Here is a 22,651-nt window from a genome sequence, read left to right as displayed (position 1 = left end):
AAGGGGAAGAATCTTACTGATTTTGCGGATCCACTGACTTTTTCTCCATTACCATGTTGACAGTTTTGGTTCTTAGTGAACTGCCTCGACCATTATTTAATGGATCGCCACGGCATTAGGTAAAGATACCCATGGTCCCCAGAGGAAGAATCCTACTGACATGGATGATCCCCTGACTTCCTCAACAGGATGACATTTGTGGTTCTATTCAACTGACGCTGGAAAAGTGACTATTTCCCACACCCTTCAATAGTGCACAACCTACACCCCGTGTACCTACAAAACCTAAACCTTTGTCCAAATATGCATCAGGCAATTTTACCACTTAATTGTTGTGTTGCTTAATTTGCATCATCAACAGAAAAGTGCAGACCACACATCCCCAGCATTGGAATGCTTGGAAGGCAGTGTGAGACCTTCCTGAGTAATATTTCTGAGATGGCATCATATCATGACACAGAAACCTGCATTGACACGTAATGCTGTGTTTAAGCTGCGCTTAGCACCTGAAAATAAAATCTGCTGCGGAGGGGAGTCCATTCTGTCAGATTTCAAGCATTCCAAAGGTCTACTCAGTGCTGTGCTCTCACATCAAAGGGTTGTCTCACAATGTGTGTGTGTGTGTTGGAGTATTACGTACATTTCTACAATTTTACCCCCACTCTACTCTCAGGCATGCTGCTGCTCCGTTGTGCTTTCTGGTCTTACTACAGCAGTCACATTCCCTGTGTTTTTATGACACACCTGAATGACGCAGTTTCCTTGGCAAAACACCTGGGACACAAAAGGAAGCAGAAATGAAAAAGCATAACAAGCCATTATGCAGGTCTATGACTCCTCTCTCTTGTTATGACACGTAGCCACATAAAGACAAAAGGATTTTCTGTGTTCAACAGACGGATGAAGTCATACAGCCCAAAAACTGTAATTGTTTGGGACAACCGAGGACAAAACGTTTAGTCACTGATATTTTCCTCTGAAAGCTAGCTCAGTTTCAACTACACCGTGATTTACGTTGCTGTTGTCGAATTTTTCAACTGTCTTTGAAAGTACAACCACCAATACACAACCTGACTTGGACTCGTTGAGACAAAGGCAGGCGGAAGAGCTACACGTGTGTGTGTGTGTGTGTTTGGTCCCGGTACAGCAGATGTTCCTGCTTAACTATGCTCTGTTAAAATGCCCTCACATCATTTAGTTTAACACAGTGCAGGAAGAATGTGTTTTAATGTGGCAAACAGTACATCGTTAGATAGTAACTGTTTGATATTTTAAGTCATTGTAAATCATGCAACAACAGAGGCCAGCCAAGTGCCTGTTGATAAGTTCACTCAATCTTTCTGAATCGACCTAGTGATCCAATTCAAATGAAACCAATAATATGTCTCCTCTCAGATGGAGTGAATTATGAAGAGTCTGATAAGCTTGTTTGATCTTGGCATGCCAAAGCCACAATAAAGGAAACAAAGGCTTTTGGAGCTGGGGCTTCAGTAACCACAGTTATGATGTATGTGTGTATGTATGTGTGTGTGTATGTGGGTGTGTGTGTGTGGGTGTGTGCGGGCACACATATAAAAGTGGTAATGAAGAGATATCCACACACATAAAGCTGACATTTATTCATTTTTCTATGCTCCTCACAGTTTTACGGTTTTATTGTTAGACTTTAGAATTATTCTTGTAATCAATCTACAGTTAACCTTACATTAGTTTGATACTACTGTACATATCAAACTGTATGATATTGTATCTACTCTCATTCTAAAATGTGAAGAAAAAAAAAAAGTGTGTTCCGCAAATAAAACGGTGGGCAATCCTGAGTGATGTACCCATAAATTGTAACTTTCCTTCGGTAAGCATCTTTCTCTGTACCATTCGTCCCGCCTGCTCACTCCACTGTGGCCCGATATGACCTCCTGACTGCCACTCCCAAAAACAAAGGACCTTAATGTGATTTTGAAAAAAGGAAAGGAAAAAAATCCACTTGGTCAGCATAATGTAATGAGACAGAGTGTGAAAGGAACTAAGTGGATAACCAAATGCAGAGTGGGCCTGTGGGTGGGTGGTGGATGAAGTCAGTGATATTTCAGCATCCCTCTGTGGTTAGCCTGCTGACAGGGAGGGGGGGAAAAAAACGGAGAGTGACAGACAGTGAGGGAGGTGTGTGTGTGTATGTGTGTGTGTGGGGGGGGGTGTCTCTGTGCCAGAAATTAAACCATCACCACCGGATTCAACTGTAGTATATGTACAGCATGTGGAGAGATTAGAGAGAAAAAGGAGGGAAGGACAAAAGCAGTGTCATTATTTGAATATCAGGCCCCCAGCCTGTTTGGACAGGCAGGATTTGCATGTTGGGTTTCCAGCCGGAGCCCCGGGGTAGGGTGGGGTGGGAATAGTCGTCTTCGTGGTGCTCAGGGTGTGGCTGCTCTGGGAACAGGACTTCTCTCAACAGGGGTCTCTTAGCACAGGTTACACATCTAACCTCAGGACACAGGATCACACGACAATCGCACACACCGATGTCAGGTTCCCGTTTGTTTTTTTCACTTCATAACCACAGAGACCTGAGGTCAAAAATACCCCAATCATATCCTCATGAAATCAATATGTATAGTGTATAATGTTTGATGAATGGATTTAACTGATTCATGTATGGATTTTTGTAAATGCTTGTGAAACAATACCAACCAAACATAATTCAAATTATTTTATAATTTTGTTAAAATTGTTTTCCAACCCAAATTTAGGTCATGATAAAAAAAAGAGCTTTTTTTAGATTATTCAATCATTTCGCAACAAAACACACAAATAATGTTTGACATTATTTACAAATACTAGTACAAACTTTTTGTTTATGGTAAGATGGTAAGAGTGTAGAGTTTTAATACGACTTCAATTTGTCACAAGAGCACAAGTGTAGCTATATTCATAACTCACAGCAAAGGCTTAACTTGGAATCTGAAATGGAGATGATGTCAGTGTGGAGAGAGCAAATCAGTAACGTGATAACCGTTTGGATGTGAAACATTAGAAGGGGAAATCAGAGTTGTAATGGACTCAGTATCCTTCTTGACCCTCTTTCTCGGCTGACATGTGAGATTCTTTGGATGCCTGTGTGTGGTCAAGATTTATCACATAATGAACACAACACCAATCCTCTTTTCAACAGACTTTATTTATAGTACAAGCAGATGAAAAAAACACTGCATACATACATTTAAAATAACTCCGGTACAGACATATTCGACAAGAAATAGTGGCACTTACACATTGAAATATAAACAGAAATTCTAGACAACACACACACACACACACATTCAGTTCAGACAGGCATGCCAAAAGGGGGCTCCCTTATGGAACAGGACATCCTGAAAGTGCCAAGAAAAACACTGTCTAAGCCAGCGAGCCATTCCAGTGTTATTCAATGATTTTGCTTTTATGACCAGGAAAAGGTTTTACCCTTTTGCTCTGTTCTAGAAAGAAAAAAATCTAAAATAAAAAAAAAGGGGGGGGGGACAAACAACGGGGGGGGGGGCTATTTTTTTTTTTTTTTTTTTTAATAAAAAATGGGGGGGGGAAAAAAACACCCCCCACAAAGGTTTTTTCAAAAAAAAGAAAGCTTCAACAAAAAAGTGCGTATTGAGCAACAGAAGAAAGTTCTCAGTAAAAGAGAAGAGGGAAGTGTAAAAGGGAAGAGGGGGGCTGGGTGAGCACTGCGTGTACCATACCTAGGACTGGGTGTCACAATGTGATGTGTTGCAATAAGGTGTGTACTGTCTAGATCGCTCTGGAAATTCAAGAGGACAGGGACAACTCTCACAGACACACACACAGACACACACACACACACTAACAGGAATACACTATTGACATCACTACATCTGCATTTGCAAACATGCGAACACAGTTCCCCACATAAAACCACATAAAAACCGTCACAGACATCATCATGGAGGAAATAAACAACAGACCCATGTTTCTGACGTTTCACAAGCGGTTGGGATAAAGGGAAGTGACATCGCCGCACACACCTCTAAATGGGAACTGATGCTAACTGAGACAATGACAATAACAGAAGGACAAAACAGGATGCTGGTCAGATGAAAGAGCCCGAAATGTCAGACAGCCTACAGACTGTTGTCGCCTTGCAATCTTAACAGCCAACACCAGTCTGATAAGCTATCTGACAGGCCGAGAGAGTGGAGGACATGTCTGAGACGTATGCATGTACAGAGACGACAACAATGAAGAGGAAAAAAATAAAAAAATAAAAGAATCCTCATCCGACTTACCATGACAGGAGAAACGAGGAGATGTAAATGTTCTGACTAGAGCTGCACAGAGCATAGAGTTCAGCCCGCTCAACAGTACCCCTCTGTTTTGAATCTACTCGAGTGATTCGTCTCCTGGCTCCGTGACTGGGGCAGTGTAACGAGTTCATTCTAAGGTTCAGCTGAGGTAACGGCACAGACGCTTTTCACTGTGCGCTTAAGGGCTTTTTTTTCTCTCTCTCTCTCCTGCTTGTGCCTGCTCTAGCGCCCACTGTGCTCAGTCCAGCGTAGCACAGCAGCGGTACAGAGAGGGAGAAGAAAATAGCACGTTTCTCCGGCAATATGAAAAAAAGAGAAGGTACTGCATATACTGAGAGCCAGCTGACGTTATCCATTAAGCAAAAAAAGGCAAAAAATGGAACACTGATCTTATAAAACGCATGCAGAGTTTTGTTTGAGGAGATGCTCATGTAATATTAAACATGAGCTCGCTGTCCTCATCGGAGGTAAAAAAAAAAAGAAAAGAGAAAAGGATTAAAAAAAAATATCTGTGGACAAGTGAAGACAAAGAAAAACACTTACCACGACACAGACTGTCTCTGAAGTTAAAGGTACAGCTACTATCTGCTATACTAAGATTTCCAGGAGTGAAGTACAATCTGCTTTAATCCATAAAAGATAAAAGAGAGAGCAACAAATGTGGCAGCCCCGTGAACACAACTGCCTATCTCCCTCTTCCTCTCCGTCTCACACACAGTCGTAGATCTGATTCAATATATGGCTGCATCTGGTAAAGTAGCCCTGGGCTGACTCATGTGCTCTCTTCCTGGAAGCCGAACAATAAGGGCAGACAAAGGGACCAGTAGGGTGATTCATGGCCGATTTATCATTTCTCATCAAAAGTACCTTAAGCAGCTTTACTGCACACACAAAAGAAGTGGTCATCTAAAGCACCACGAACAGCTTGAAACATTCATTAACATCTCTACAACAACTAACTACGAGCTCTACAATATGTAGAAATGACACAATCATTTACAGTCTTATCTAACCACATCAGATACTGCACAACAACTCTACAGTACAGAACGTCTTATTAATTAACCAGCAAATATAGATGATAAATAATTAGGTTATTGAACAAATAACTTTGCTGTTTAAGGCACAAAAAAATAGCTTATTTAATATCAAATCAAAATTAAGTCAATCCGTATGAAACTTTAAAACTTTAATGTTCCTCTAGTTGAACAAACAGCAGCTTAAGGCCTCACTGAGGAGAATTATTGCCAGCAGCTTCTTCTCACGTGCTCGGGAGCCGCTAAAAGCACCGACACGAAAGCTTAAACAACACAACAGCTTACTCACACGCACTCCAACAAGCACCTACCTTACAGAGAACAAAAACATGTTGCTACAATAACGAGAGAAACCAGATGGAGGCTGATATTTTGCTTTAGATAATGGTGGGGGTACCAGACAGGAGGAAGAGCTGAAATGAGTAAAGGCTCAGTAGGAGCTTCTGAAGTTGATGCTTGGCTGTGATCGCTATCTGGCCTTCACTCCGTTTTGCCCTCTGAGTACTTCTCCTGCTGCTTGCGCTTGCCGTAGCTCTGGGCCATGGAGTTGACAATGGAGCAGACAAAGAAGCATACCATGATGACCACAACCTTCTCAAAGAGCCACGACAGCCCGCTCTCCTCCTGCAAGGAACCACAGAAAGAATAGAGAGAGAGGAGCTCGGTCAGTAAGTTGAGGGCCACCCCCTAACCCCCCCTGCTGTCCCCTCTGCTCCTGATGCTGTAGGCTAGGTGGGGATCCAGCTCCATGTGCAGGACAGATAGAGATCAGGGGTAATAAAACACGCGGCAGCCCCCACCGGCCTCCCTCCTAACGCCCTCACTGACCCCAGCCTGCAGCCTGCCTCCACCAAGTTAAATTGCCTCGCTTCTCTCCTCCTGTAACTGCAGGAGGCTCAAGTTACAAGAAAAAAGGAACATTGTTCTAGAAATGCCTTAATCTGTCCTTGTGCAACTCAAAGTTTATTCTTTTTTCTCTTCTCCGTCCTAGTAAGCGAATAAGAGAAGAAAATTTGTTTTTTAATGAATCGCTTAGGGTGAGAGAGAGAAAAAGGGAGTGAGAAATGGAGAAGAGGGGAAAAAAGCTTTTAAAGAGAAAGCTACAACTGGCTCTTTTTGTTCTAGACAGGGGTTTTTGATGGATTGTCACTGGCAGGGGGGGAGGGGGGGGGCGCGCCCCGGTCTACAGCCAGTGCTGGGTTCAGGCGGGGCACTGAGTGCAAGTGTGTGTATGTGACACATAGGGGAGTGACCACACTCACACACACACTCCCAATTGGTAAGATGGAGCATGAGTCAGCACGCCCCGCGCTACAGTATTACAGTTCAATACAGCGAGTGGAGCCAGACCCCACACTGGCCCCTCTCCTCCCCTCTTTCTCCTCCCTCCCCTCCAGCCCGCCCAGTGCAGCGCTAACCTACTCTGTCATTCTGGCCCGAAACAAGCCTCTGTAATCTACTGTACCACTACAGGTTATAGTAAAATCTACAACATCAACATTTCTCGTGTAACATGAAATTTTATATGGAACTGATTAAAATTTTTAAACTGAAAGCAAATGGTACAGGGAAAGAGGGTGAATTGTGTGCACGAGAGAAAATAGGTCAGAAAGGAAGGCTCGGATAAAGAGAAGAAAGGAACACAAAAAGTAGAGGGAGAAGTAGTGAAAGAGGCAAAAGTAAGGGGGCTGCATTCTTGTCTCGGGGCGTACACGTGAATGAATAGAGGCTGTGAGCGGGGGGCTGAGGCCCCTGTACTTACAGTTGGGATCCCCTCTCCAGCGTGATGGTGCAGCTTGGCCTGGGTCAAGTAATGCCTGAAGAAGTTTCTTTAGTGCGCCACCAACCAGTGGAACAACATACAAAGAAAAAGCGCAAGAGAAAAAAAGGAGAGGCTAAGAAGCAAGAGAGGAGGGGGGGGGAGGGGGGGGGGGGGGGGGAGGGGGGGGGGGGGGGGGGGGGGGAGGGAGGGAGGGGGGGGGGGGGGGGGGGGGAGGGGGGGGGGGGGGGGGGGGGGGGAAAAAAATTGTTTTTAGGAAAGGGGGGGAGGGAGAGAAAGGGGTTTTTTTTTTTTTTTTTTTTTTTTTTTTTTTTTTTCCTCTCGAGAAGAGAACGGGAGGAAGGATGATCCCTTCACTGCTCATCCCCACAGATACACACATAAACAAACACACGGAAAAAAAGTACAGACTGTACCACAGCTTTAGAAAATAGTGGTGCTGAAAAACTAAAAAAGTCAAAAGACGATCAAAATAGGCATAAATAAAGTTGGCTGGTCCTCATACAGCAGCCGCAGCAGCAGTAGTCACCCACATTCTCCCGCTCTGCTCTGCTCGGCTGTTCTCCTCACACACACACACACACACACACACTCGGCTTCCTCTCCCTCTCTCACACACATCGGTGAACTCGTTCAACTCCCCTGCAGTGCCTCCTCTGCCGCTGCAGTGAGGAGAAATGAATGACTTCTCAGAACTCTCACATTTATCACAGGCGGTTCCTGTAAGAACTGGTTTCAGCCAATTAATGAGGAAGTGAGTCGTACCCAAACTGTGTCATCACTGGCTGAGATCTGGGGGGATGGCCCACAGAGGGAGGGTGCTCCTGTAAGACAGCCCATATTAGGAAACCCTTTACAAGATTTAGCCACCAACTACAAGCATACTACTGAACCCCCCTCCCTCCCCTCCCCTCCAATCACGCGCACACACACACACACACACACACACACACACACACAGAAAAAAGACGCGAAAGACTGCAGAGAATGCCCTAGAATAGCGAATCAGTGGCCCATCCCTAGGCTGGAGTTAGTGATTAATCGCTAAACAAATACATACTAAAGACCTTCACTTATTCTCTTTTGTGGCTATACACAGTCAATTACATCCCCTGAGCTATTGTTTCAAAACCTTCCCTATGTTCCACTTTTACGTCTTTTGTTCATGTTGGGGAGGCATCTTCAAAGCTCAGAGACACATCAAAGACGTTAAGGCAGGTTTGCGTGGGCAGTCATGTCACATACGGTTGAGTTTATGGCTGGCAACTTTCTCTGAGGGAGGCAAGTCATTTCCGTCCCTCCCCACCTCCACACAGACACACACACACACACCTATGTTATGGTGAGAAAAAAAAACAGATTGTGTTAAATGACTGAGTTTATAACAAGGAAGCCTTTTAGTAATGATTAACTTTATACCAGGTAATGGATATCCTACATGTGAATGGGAAAAGCAGACGGGAAGTCTAACAGATGGATCAGGCTTTAAATTACACAATAGAAAATGGTTAGGACATACGGTATCAAAAATCAAGCATGGGTTTTTTTTTTTGGAGGGAAACAAAGCCTCTCCTATTCCCATCCCCCACATCACAAAATTCCTTACCTATCTACACACACAGAAACTTACCAAACTAATTTAAAAATATATAACCTGGATGAAAAGCCGAATATGAGTTTAGAAGAAAAAGAGAGATTAGAAAACACAGGGGAAATACACTAGTTCAGCAGATAAAAGTAAACAGGCAAGGACAAAGAATGAGAGAAACAGTTTTCAGAAATGGCGGGCGAATCATCTCCTACACGATGAGCAATACTGAGTCATGATGAGCCTGGTCAAATCCACCAACAAAGAAGCTCAAAGCTAGCAGTCTAAAACACATTTTTAATGCCTCAGAGTCGGGACCGTCTCTTGGTCTTTCTATTAAAAATCTGGTGATTTTGTGCTTTTTGGGAATATATTTTCACTTTCTGCAGAAGGTGTTGTGAAATTGTTGGATTTAAGAAATTTCTACTGTAAGTGTGTTCATAATTTACCCGTGAGTACCTGTGCTGAACTTATTTCTGTGAAGAAGTTTATATTTCTTAGTCCGAGATAAAAAAATTAACTTCTATCTGGAATTAAAGTAGAAATGTGTGTAACTTGTGCATGCATTAAATATATGTAATAGATGGTACTATGTTGTACAGTAACTGTTGTAAAAGTTGATTTAAATTCTAAGTAAAAGTTTGGAAATGTGAAATTGTATTTTTTGAGTTCTTCCTAAGTTGAGTCAAGGCAAAGGAGGGGAAAAACTAGAAGCTGAAATTTACAACAGCAATAAGATATAATTTGGCAAACAATAAGCCTGAACTGTTTACTCAGCAGCTACTGAACAAACATTAACGACTGGTTTGTTAAAATCCTGTGCTTTAAGTGAGACTAACAGAAAACTCCTCACTTGTATCTTTTTTCCAAGGTGAGGCTCTAAAACACTGTGGCCTCCAGAAACAGGGAAATAACTCAGTTTGAACAAAACTATTTACAGCACTTTCTAAAAAAGGCAGAACGTTTGATCTTCACACTCTAAAAGCTCTGGCCAAATTTCTGTTTTAAATATAAAGGCTAATTTATAACAAAAACTTATGTCTCAATGTATGGTAAGAATAATTTGGTAATAAATATGAAAGTAGTCCTGTATAGAGCATGCAAGTTAGTTAGAATAATTTAGCTCTTACTTAAATTGATAAAATGCAGAACATGATGAAAAGGCTCTAATTTTATTTAATCAGCTGAAACAGCTGGGACATAAATGTGCCTAAAATTAAGTTCAATTTATAGTTTTTTTCTTCAAGCTTTTCTTTCTCATGATTTAATAAAGGGAGTTAAGGACATAAACCAACTATAGATTTTCACATTATTCAATGCTGTATATCAATTACTATAAGCAATTATTTATGTATTTTATATGATAATCCTCCTTTTTGTGGACCTGTACCCAAAAATATAAATGGGCAAAACAGATTTATTGTAGTATATAAAACACTTTGCAGTTAATCTGAACAGATGTATAAAATATGACCCTTCTCACTCTCACTCTTCTTCTAAAGAGAAAAAACATGGGATAGTTAAAAAGAATAATAATAACAACAATGAAACGTCTTAAAATGTAGGTTGTTTAACAACAATAAAAGCCTGCATGTGTGGAACCTATCAAACTTTATAACAGCTGCTCTCCAATTAATTGAATTACTTCCAGAAGTAGTGCAAAAAGCATAAGCTTCACTTGCCTGGGTTACAAAAAATATTCCCAGTAAATATGTGTGGCTTATTATCAACATTATAGCTGTATATTATATACCTGCACATATTCTGAAACATAAGAAGTGTGTGTGATTATTACTTTTTTAATCGACATCAAAAAGGTAACATGCAGGCTTCTAGATATAAAGGGCAAATGATCGTGGCTCCATCAAGTGATTCCCATGTAGTCACTAAATGAATCAATACATGTTATCTTTAAAAATGTATGAAATATAGCAGTCCAAAGTAAATCTCTGAAAGACTTGCAACAAGGACACTTGTATTTATGAATTTTTCAGATGTAATATAATATACAGAAGCTAATTGTAACAAAGAAGCTCAGCAGCTGAAACAGTGTTTAGACAACAGAGTTTAGTTTTATGTTAATGCAGGTATAAAACTGGATCCCTTTGGAAAATGAGTTCAAATAAAACAGAAAATTGACATTTCCCGTCTATACACACTTTCTGTTACACACTTTGTTTTGTTCAAGCCTGTTACAGCATGCAAAATGACTGTGTTTGGAGCGCGCAAATCCCATTTCATTTAAGAAGAAATTCAAAGTGACCCAACACAATTTGATCAATATCTTTGAACAAGGAAGAGCTCTCACTCAGAGATCCAGGTGAAACCACACAACCACCACCATTCTACAAATTCCATCAGACCTATCACTTGTTCCAAACCATTCTCAGTGCGGTCGCACAGCAGGCTTCATCTGTGCAACATAGACATATGAACAAGACAAAAGTGTTGGACAATTTGCATCAGTGTGTTTAGTGAAATCCAACAATGGTGTCTGTCGGTGGACTTTACTACAAAGCTCATTTTAGATTAAATCACCAAACAAACACTACTTTCTTTATGTGATCAGCTATTCTGGGTTTGTAAGGAGAACGGATCCGCACGCATATATGAAGTATAAATATTTAATTTACTCATACAAAAACAAAATCAGATAAAATAATAAAGACAAAGCAATTTTTAAAATGAAAAGATAGGGGTTATTGAAGATTTGTGAGACCTCTCTAGCTCCCATTCCTCATCAACATAACAGGGGTCATCACATCTGTCTGCTAAGGAATTCAGAATAGAATATAAAATAAAATATTTCCTGTGAACTACACAAAGGAGTTACACGGATATTTCTGAATGGTCACCTACCATTGCCTAATATTTTTAACAAAGAAAAAGTAGCACATGGTATTTGTATCTTTTGGAGTGTTGCTGGGCTGCCAGTACAAAATAGCATTCTCTTTTCCAAATTTGTAACTTTAAAAATTACAATTATGCAATAAACCACTACACTTCAGAAACCAGGCCCTGTTATCCAAGAAAAGACGCTTACTTGATTGATAATCAGGAAAGAAACAGTGGGGAGATACGCTTTCACAAAACAAGTTGATATGGAGGGAAAACCCCACTTCTCTCAACTTCCTGCAGCCTTATCATTGCCGTGATGGGTTAATTTGTGAGTGCAATGTCAGCCTCTCATTTTTTAATGAACTATCATTTCCTGCTGCTGTTCACAGAGTGTGGAGTGTGTTTGGGCGTCCTGTGTTCGTTTTGTGAAAACTAAATTCCACAGGCCATGAGTCAGAGGAGACCTTTGACCTGTCTGCCCCTTCTGAAGGCTGCCACCTCCAACGAGACACACACACACACACACACACACACACACAGACACACACACACACACACAGACACACACACGGGATGATAGAGAATGGGGCTCACATGACAGCCAAACCCTGGCCAGGTCCAACTGGTTACGACATCATCACAACTGGCTTAGGCAATCACTAGTGTTACCCAATGCTCCACAGGGCCACAGTTCACACCTAACATAACATCACAGACGCCGCAAGACACACACACACACACACACACACACACACACACACACACACACACACACACACACACACACACACACACACACACACACACACACACACACACGGTTTAGGCAGCGCTCTGACCTGAGGTACTGAAACTCTGACCTTTACACTATCTCTGTGCAAAACACAGATGCTCTGACTCATTTCTTTTTATCAGCTCATGGCTTGATAAATTACTACTGCTCCAATATGATTTCATTAAGTGTAATAATGGAATTATGAGATGAGGAGTGTGTTTTACTTTGTGAGGAAAATTGTGATTCATGTGCAAGTGTTGTAAGGTAATATCTGTGTGTGTGTGTGTGTGTGTGTGTGTGTGTGTGTGTGTGTGTGTGTGTGTGAGTATCTGTTCCTCCTCCAGTTCAACCGGGCTTTTTCCCAATGACTTCACCACTAAAGCATGGAGCCCACTCCTGGACGGAGATCCCCCTGCCCAGTGTGTTTATCACATCCCTGCTCCACAGCCATCTGTTTCAGCCAGCAAACACACACATGCACAAACACACACACACACATACATACATACACAAGCTCGGACACATGCTATCCTCTTGGGTGCCCGCAGTGCTGCCAGGAAATCAGGGGGCACCAATTATAGCAGTCTATTATTCCTCTCACTTCCCAGACAGCCACATAAAACAGCCCTCAAACCCCTACGACCCCCCAGGTTCAGGTCGGCATGCCCACACAAACCCTGGGTGTGGAGGTGTGTGGAGTTGCTGGGTCACTGTGTAACCAGGCCTGGACCCTTCCATGGTGAAAAAGGGTTGTTTAATGAGTCAGATGTGGCTGGATACACATCCAGACAAGTCATACTTTGCAGGAGAGCGGCAGCGACAGGCAGGCTGGAAATAGAGGTGGAGATGGAAGAACAGAAGAAGAAGAGGTAAAGGGCATTACACCAGTGTCTCCATCCATCCTGTGATGTCATGCTTGGAGGAATGGGATCTATGGTGACATTATTTTTCTATGGGACAACGTCTAACCCTCTTTTCAAATGAACACCTAATGACCAGGTGATAACCCCACCTATCTGTATTTCTTAGGATTTACACTTTATTAGTCCCAAATGGGAAACTTTGCAGCAAGTCAGAAAACTGAAACACACAAGAGGGATTAAATGAACACATTACAACATGTTAAATAAATGTAAAGGGTAGAAACACACCAAAGAAACAAGGGGTCACGGGGTGGAGAATTAATGGCATTTGGAATAAATGAGAACCTGAGACTGTTTGAAGCTTGCCTCTCCTGTAAACATAATGTCATGTAATGTAATGTAAGCCCAGAAGTGTATGAGAGACATTTTTCAGTGTGGCATGCCTGCGTGTGTATGCAGTCTGTGTGGTTCATATACACTGTGACGTGCTGCTCAGACAACCACATAGGTTACTACCTATCTGTCAAAAGCCACAACATGCTGTATGTCTTCCACTATATGTTCTACTCTGGCTGCTCTTTAAGTGACAGCTTTACAAAACAACAAGGAGGAATTCAGCAAAAAGACAGCCAGCAAGGTCAATACAATGTTATAAACATAATAGTCAAATTGCCAAACGTGATTATAGTTATCTGATTAACTTTCTGTTCAGTTGTGCATAAAGTATAGCCTTGCATTCAAGTTTACATGCTGCAGAGGTTGTGGTTAGGAGCAACCGAATGCAGACAAGTGAAAGTTCCCGATGTCTATGCGACAGTATGCAACAGTATGTCCTAATGTGCTGCAACAACACTGAAGAAATGTAGAACATCTAGCAAAAAGCAAAATACTACATTATTTCTCAATAAAACTGTTATATTGTGAATGTGAGTTAAGATCCCATAGCGGTCTAGTCCTAAGATTTAGTAAAAGTAATACATTGTGTTCACAGTGGTGAATCTTTGAGGTTTGACAAAATAAAATAATAAGCAAACGATTTATGTGTCTGCGATAAAACAAATGAAACACAACCTCCTCATAATTAAGATTTATGGTTGCTCTGTTTTTTTTAGTTTTTTTTTTAGGCTGAGGCCTAACATGGATGATCTACAACTGGACAATGCCGAGGATATTTACAGGAAGAAATATCACAAACAACCCTCCTTACTTTCTCGCCTCCCTCTAAAATACTTGTCACTGTTGTGAATGGGGCTGATGGGAGGAAAACATGTCTGTTTTGCCTGAGGTGTGATGGAGGCTGGGCGGGGAGGGAGAGGGGTCCGGGCGGCTGCCCTCTGAGTCAGGTCTTGTCTGGGATGACTCCTCTCATACAACACAGACGGACACACACGTACTACAGACTACCGGTGAAATGACAGCACACATTACAATGTTCATGGGATTCACAAAACAATACACTTCAGTGCATGATAACAGCTAGAGGTCAGGTTGTGTTCCCCTGATAAATGAGCTGCTCTAAAAATGAATCAATGGCGTACTGTTTCCTGAAACAACATGCAAGCCGGTTCCCATCCTGATGAACAAATACATCAGTAATTTCATGTGTAGGAATGATTTGATGAGCCAGCAGCATGTGTAGTGTGGCGCAGACTGTGAGACTTTGAACAAAACAAATCAAGGATGAATAAAGCAGGAAGTCCTGGGACACACAATGTGCCCATGAGGCACATAATATGACACCAGACCTCAGACCTAGAACACACATCTGACCTCTCCCTGTCTTTGTATCTTTCTTTCTCTCGCACAAACACCCACACACTTACTCGTCAAAGCTACAATTACACGCCGATCTTTGTGTACCCCTTCTAAATCCCTCATTGTGCTATTAACTGACGAAATAGGCCTACAGTACACAATCTGAACAATAAGTCTTCTTGAGCGATTTAATATTATTCTAAAGACCTTTTGGATCGGAGTAAAACCTGTCTCTGACGCTTACTGCCTCTGTATTTCTGTCAGAGCTTGTGGGCTAAGGTAATCAGAATGGAAGTGGAGGAGATGAGAAAATGGACGCCCCGCCGGGCCTCGCATTAAACTTAACGACGCTGTATAAAAAGAGAGTCAGCCACGACCTGCCGCTCCATCCTTGACTCTCACTGTCTTGCCCTGTTTGCCTTTCCAGTCATCCTAAGGGAGGCGTCTGACGGTGTTTGAGGAGAGAAGGGCAGGCCGTGGAAGGACTGATCAATGCCATCTTTGTCAGGGTGCTTCTCAGGTGACCAGATTACCCGGTGACTAATAGGATCGAAAATACTCCCTTCTGGCAGATTGAGTTAACGGGAAGACTTTACTCATATGGCTCAAAGAGGGCTATTATAGGATCAGTGATGTGACAGAGCTGTGAATGGTTAAAGAAATACATTGACATTTTGGATTTTTTATCACTACCATTCTTATACAAAAAGATAGGCAGCAGCTTCAGGCTGCAAAGGTGCAATACATCCCCACATGTAAGATAACTTAAGCTAATAATCTTGTAGCTCACTGTATCTTGACTGTAGCTCACTTTAGCTTTGTCCTCTATATTTATGGCACAAAAAAAATGTATCGATCCAGGAAATTATTTGCCTCAAATTGGTGCATTTTGCTTTACATAGACTTATGTGGTGACATAAAAATCCCTCACTGCTAGGTGACTTTCAACTCTTACAAGACAAGGATACAGTTACCTTTAACCCAGACAACCCCACATTCAGTATGAAACAACACAAACCTAGTTTCTATATGAGCTCGGAGGGGGGTGTTTAAGATGGGTGAAATTCAGTGGAAACAAGCAGTAACAGACGTTTCTCCCCTAACTCCAGTACGTTTACATGCACGCAAATAACTGAACTACTGTGGAAACCCAAAATACTTTGCATGGTTCTCAGCAATTTCACTTCTCCAGTGACCCAACTTTACTTGAGTTGTTTGATAGTTAACATCCAGAATAAATTGTGTTGACCTCTAGGCTATAGTACAAAACAGGAACATAACAAGAAAATGGATTACATTAAAGGATTTCACAATTCACAAAGAAGGTTCACAATTGTTCAAGCCTGTCTGAAAACAACACTCGGGTGCCCATGAACATTGAAACAGGTTTTGCTTGCTGTAATCATACCTCCTTTTCCTACTGTTTGAAGCTAGTATGTGAGTTACACAAATCAAGTGGATATCTTCTGAATATAGTCCTTTGAGTACAGAATTCTCCCACATACACAGAATCAAAACACAGAAAGAAACCAGGTGGAACAGCGTAAATGCAAAGAGCAATTTAAAAGTCTGAAAAGTAATCCAGCTGTTAATTGATTTATACTCCAATAACAACCTTAGAGTACCTACGTAAAGTATAACATGACAGTTACAACAACAGTAACAAGAACTGGAGTCTATAATAATATAATACAATAATAAAATAAAAATGTGGTTGCAGTTCCAGTATGACCCGATGATACAACCCCGGCTGCCCTGCCATGACCTATGACTCTGCCCTGGTATCCCTCTTAGCAGGGCTACCTGCTGTGATCCTCTAATACCGACAGCCTTGTGTGACAGGGACAGCCATCTGCAGGCCCATTGTCCTGGTAATGGACCCCTGCCTTTAGAGATGGACTCACATGGAAATGGGTGCATTCTCATGGAGACGTACACCTGTTTCAACTGGATAACCTTTTCAGGTCTCAACTCTTGCTCTGTGCATCTCAATGGCTTTCTCCCCGAGAGCCCGACAGTGATAGGCCTCCCTTGACACATGACTCTGAAGGATTTGCCAAACTCAATACAAGACACAGAGAGTGGCTGACTCAATCAAGATGATGGATTATTGAGAACAGTCATTTTAAGTGCAAAGCCAGAAGATGAGATCCTATAAGATGACAGATAACTGTAATGGTGTCTGTCTTGTGTTATCTTTGTTCCTCTCTTCTTCATTTCTCTCTTTTCCACATTCTCACAAACATAACCAGTCCAATAACCTACCTCACACTTTTTCATCTGCCGGACTAAACCAAACTAAACCCAGTGCCACCACAGTCACCACTGACAAGCTGTGAACACACTGCACTCCTGCAGACGGTGAATCACCAGCAGCAAAGCCACCCAATGGGTCTCATCACTACAGCTGTTCCCTTAATTAGGGAAGACTTCTATTTTTTCCCCGTTCACATATCATCACGTATGGCTGGTGAAAAAGTGGCATGAATCAGAGTTAGAAATCCAGCCTAAACAAGCCGACTGACAACAGATCAAACAAGGACACTGTAGGCCCAGACAGCATGTCAAAGACAGGAAAGCTCCCTGTTCCATTACTGCATGCAATGGGTGATTTTGATCTTTTCCTGTTGTATATCACCACCTCACTGGCTGATGAAGCCCCAGCTCAGATAAGAGAAAGGAGGACTGGGAGGACTGGGTACAGAAAAAGATGAATCTGTTTCCCTGAAGTTATATGGAGCACATCAGCAGGGGCTTTTTCGTTCTCTGAAGTCCCTCTAGACCTATTGACTTCATGTGCACATTAAATTCAAGGGAATTAAAGTGTATAAAATGAGCCTGTTGTGGGATAAAACAGGAGAGTAGTCATAATTGTTTCTCAGGGTGCAAAGTGTTTAACGACTATGTTTTATGTATGTTTTATGCACAAAATGTTAAGGTTTTTGCACTTATTATGAAAAACAACAATATTCCTACTAAGCTGTTTAAATGGCTAATGAAAATAAATATTCAATGTTCCTGTTTACATGCAGCCATCAAAATAGGATTTAAAAAAAAAGTTTTTCATTGGTGGCAAATACATACCCTCTTTTATTCTTTTAACCACCCTCTCGAAAAGTTCGGCATCTAACAACATGTTGATATCCAAGTCTTTCATAATGTTTAAAAGTAGGCGTTTCTCTTCCAGACCAGAAATGTGGCCTTCTCTTTTGGACATTCATCTCTACCCCTCTACCCCCTATTACGAATGCTCTGTATGCATGTCCAAAGAATGCTCCTGAAACCTGAATAACATCAGCATATCCCACGTGTCTTTATCGGAAAATGCTACATTCAGAATAAGGCCTAATTCTGAATATCCAAATGGAATGTGCTGTTTACATGACCTATATCAAATTTGGAAGAATAGTAGACTATTAATGTGCATGTAAACACAGTCAGTGAGAGGTCCATAGAGTTAGGGTATAATGACAAATTTGGGTGATATCATGTAATTTTAAAGTTGGAAGCACATTCATATTCAAAAATGTATGAGGTCTATTTTTTTTAATCAAATCTAAAAACTCTCCAGACTTGTTAAAATAAAAAAATGGGAAACCTGTGCAGGGTTTTTATGACTAGTGGCAAAAAAAAATGCTAAATGAACACTTTTAAGGAATAACTGCTGAAAGCTCTTGATGACTGCTTCAGATCTTGATCAAAGCCTCAAGTAACGTGAGTTTGCTGAATTTTCTCCTGCCTTAAACAATGACTGTACATGCACCGCCAGCCTTGAAGAGGAGACATCTGTACGTTAGTCACAGGACATAAGAAACCTGACAAGTCTGATCAGACAAACAGCTCCATCCAACCGGTTATCAGTTATTGTTATCAGCCCAAAAGGCATCTGAGGAGGGTTTTATTGTGACTTTGTGGCAGTTCAAAGCAAAATTACCTTTATTATTATCCTACTACTGCTGACAGAAGGTTATAGATTTAACCTTAAAATGCTTTGCACAGCAGGAAAACAAGAGTGAAACCCAATCTGCCAGAGATAGAAGAATCTGTTTCCACAATACTCACAAAGAAGTCATTTATCAAGTTTGAAATGTCTAACACACAATTTTTTTTGTCCCAAACAGACAGTAATTAGAAAAACAGTTGAAAAAGGAAGACCATGTTACTTGATTGAACAACTTATTTTTCCACAAAAACTTTTTTTTTTTGGTCTCGCTCTCAAAGGGAACATCAGACAGTCATAAATGTATAATGGAAATTTTAAGTCACTTATGTTCAACTTGTTCTAAAAAAAAAAAGTCCTTTGCATATTCTCTACATTTTATTTCCAGCCAGTAAAAAAACTCTGGAATTGGTCATTTTGTTACCAGAGGTGATGAAAATGGCTGTTGACAGTTTTAGAGCCTCATGACGTTTAAGCCTAAGATCCAAAGCTCTTTTGTGAGACTGAATTTCAGTAACACACTTTCCATTTGTCATTCATAGAAAATCCCACTTTCCTGATTTAAACTGCTGATGAATGAGTAAAAATCTTTAAAAAGATCCCTAAAAAAGCCAACATTTATAAATTGAGTAGAAACAGATTACTTTATCATGATACACAACTCTTATTGCCACATAACCATTTTTTTAAGTGACAGTGTTACAATACACAAAGTTTTCTTAATGAAACTTTAAAAGAATTTGTGGGCACTCCCTATTGAGAAAATCTACCTTCTCATGATTACAGGAATATTTACCAAATAAAACATTAACCTATAATGTTGTACTGTACTGCAGATTTTAGTTGTTGACAATCACACTACAGCATCAAGCCCGTAGCCAGTGTTAAAGTGTTTTTTAAATCAGCTTTGCATCATTACATCAGAATTAGGAAATACATGTGCTACAAAACATGCAATGCTTAGATAAAGCACCACCATACACACACAAACACACTCTTTTATCACCAAAACTATCTGAACTACTACTGAAACTCAAAGTCTGAACTTTTTCCAAAAAGTGAAAAGTCACCCTACAACACGCAACTCAGGGTATTCACCATAAAAAGGACTTGTGTTAAGTTTGAAACAAACAACAAGTTCTGATGCACTCAAAGTGAAAAGTGCTATTGTGTGTTTTGTTAGGGAGCTGATAACTCATTTCAATTAAATAATTACTAACTAAATGATGAAAAATAAGAAAAAAAGAAAACATGTTCTAGATAACACTTCAGTTTTTGTGTAATTTTTCAGTGTAATCATTTGATATTTCAAATGTCTTCAGTAGGCATTACACTGGTAACAGGTTAAACTGACTTCTGTGCCCTATATGTGTGTGTGTGTGTGTGTGTGTGTGTGTGTGTGTGTGTGTGTGTGTGTGTGTGTGTGTGTGTGTGTGTGTCAACTAGCTTACCTGACATGCAAAGATCAGAAAATAAATTGTATTATGTCATGAAATTACGCCGGTCAAAGTCCAACCAACGGTCACTTCAGTCACCCACAAAGACAAATACTATTCCCAGAGCTAAGCAAACAAAAACAAAGCCAGCCTAAATATTAAAATAAAGACACAATTTGTGTCTTTAATTAATCATCAAGCATAAACAGCTTGAAAAAGATAGCAAATGCTCCACAAGCTTACAGCATTTCACATGGGATAATCAAAAATACCTCAAATGTTATAAAGCTATCAGACCCCACAGCAAATTAGTCATTGGTGTAATAATTTTCAAAAAACAATCATCAAACACTCTATGCAGTCATGGCATGAAATCATTATGTCAGGAATCTGTTTATGCAAAACCAAGAAATAAGAGAGTAGTTTCCAAATACTCAATGAAAAAAAAAAAGTAAATCAATTTTTTAAAATTAGGTTTTAAGTGCTTCAGTATATATTTTAGAAAAAGTCTGGTGGCTGTGGTGATAAAGAAACAAGATGTAGATATTTAGTATAACTGACTTTTGAGAATGAGGGCATCCAGAGGACAAATGTTTGTGTGTTCGCATGCAACAGTGGGTGGGGGCAGCTGCAAGTGCCTGCATTCAAGCGGGTGTAAAGGTGTACATTTATTTTAAAGCAACTGCAGAGTTAACACTGACGCTGCGGTCTTCCTGTGTCTAAGGGCTTACAATTGAAAGGCTCTCACCCATTCATAAGGTCATGTGTGATTGAGAGTGAGAGTAAGCGGCAGAGAGAATCAGAAGTGGTGGAAGGTAGAGAGGCCTCAGCGAGGAAGGAAGCTGACGGTTGACAAGTTGTAATGAGGGAAACTTTCTTTAGAAAAGAAGCGGGCAGCGAGTCAGACTGAAACCTGTCAATAACCAATGATCTGTCGCTTTGAGTCTGCAGCTCAATGAACAGTGACTGCCAGAGCCGACAGGTCTTTCACAACCCAACACACAGTACGCCCGCACACACACACACACACTTCATACAGAGTTATAAAAGCTTTTCTTATAATGCTTTTGTTATCTTACCTTCATTAATTAGACTTCAATCTGAACATATTTTAAGTTGTGGCATTAAAAAAGGAATCAAGTACTGTCTATAAAAATACACGTGGAGAAAAGAGCAACAACAGCTTCTTAAGTAGCCTTCTCTGACCAAAGTCTTGCAAATGTGCAAAAAGACAACATGGCAAGGAAGAGAGCTGATGCAATCTCATCGCCCGATTTCATTCTCTCTTTGTGTGTGTGTGTGTGTGTGTGTGTGTGTGTGTGTGTGTGTGTGTGTGTGTGTGTGCGCGCGTGCGTGTGTGTGTGTGTGTGATAAACGGCACTCCCACCAGCAGGTGTGTCGAGGGCAGTTTCCAGCTGCAACCCCTGGCATCTCTACAAGGACACAAGGACATCATGGCACCCATCAGCACCCACACCCATAACAACTTATATCCAGCCCTTATTTTGAAGAGGGCCAGAGACTATACGTGTGTGTTTGTGTAGGTGTGATTTTTACATTTTGTTTGAAATTTTTTTATACATTTTTTTTACTGGTTTTATACCTTCAAAACCAGCCTGTGTCTGATCTGTCTTTCTTAAATCTTACAAAATAACCTAATGCCATTGGTATATTCAACACTACACTGATGCAGTTTCCAGCTTGGCATACATAAATACTGGCACAAATAAGTTCCCTTTATGAAATCTCTCTCACCGGTAACTCAAACTCCTATTTTATTTCTTTCCTCCCACGAAGTTCAAGGCTAATACACATTAGCACATCCTGCCTGAGAGGCCTGACACATGTCTGACACATGAAGGACCTTATTTTAATCGAAAACATTAAAGGTCAGATCACGGTGATCCATCTTTGGATACTCAGAAGAGGCCCTCTCTTTTGGCTTGTGCTCCCTATGAGATCAGGTAGGTAACAGGCGATTGGCTACAACAGTGCAGAGTGATAAAGCAGAGAGGAGGTTTCCATGATAGACAAGAATTCATCCCGTCCTGTGAAGCAACTGGAACATGTTCATGCCCATAGTCATCCAGTGGAAAAATCCAAGCCATTAATCACCATGTAGACTATTACAGCAGAGTAAGGAGCCAAAAGGAGAACAAAATGTGACAAAACCTCTGTTTCAAGGCCTGCACAAAGTATTTCAAGCAGGATAAAGTAACCAGACATCTTCTAAAATCACCATGTTTAATACAAAACCACCTCTGACTCTGCCTGACCTTCATCAGAGTCACAAAGAGGAGGAGGCAGATTTCACCACATAAAAGGTCTC

At 41.0% G+C, this 22,651-nt stretch overlaps 1 protein-coding gene across 1 annotated transcript in view; it reads right to left on the bottom strand.

The window, feature by feature from the left end:
* Positions 1–7,479: 7,479 nt before the first annotated feature.
* Positions 7,480–22,651, bottom strand: part of LOC120544198 (vacuole membrane protein 1-like) — a 60,599-nt gene continuing 45,427 nt past the window's right edge. Inside the window, exon 11 of the mRNA XM_039777811.1 lies at positions 7,480–7,951. Coding sequence (XP_039633745.1) covers positions 7,906–7,951 — 46 coding nt within the window. The 3' untranslated portion in view covers positions 7,480–7,905. The remainder of the gene's footprint in view (positions 7,952–22,651) is intronic.

This window comes from Perca fluviatilis, chromosome 16, assembly GCF_010015445.1.
Source record: "Perca fluviatilis chromosome 16, GENO_Pfluv_1.0, whole genome shotgun sequence".
In the NCBI taxonomy this organism is placed as follows: Eukaryota; Metazoa; Chordata; class Actinopteri; order Perciformes; family Percidae; genus Perca; species Perca fluviatilis.
Note: the sequence above shows the minus strand (reverse complement) of the source record. Positions and strands in the feature narration are given on the sequence as shown.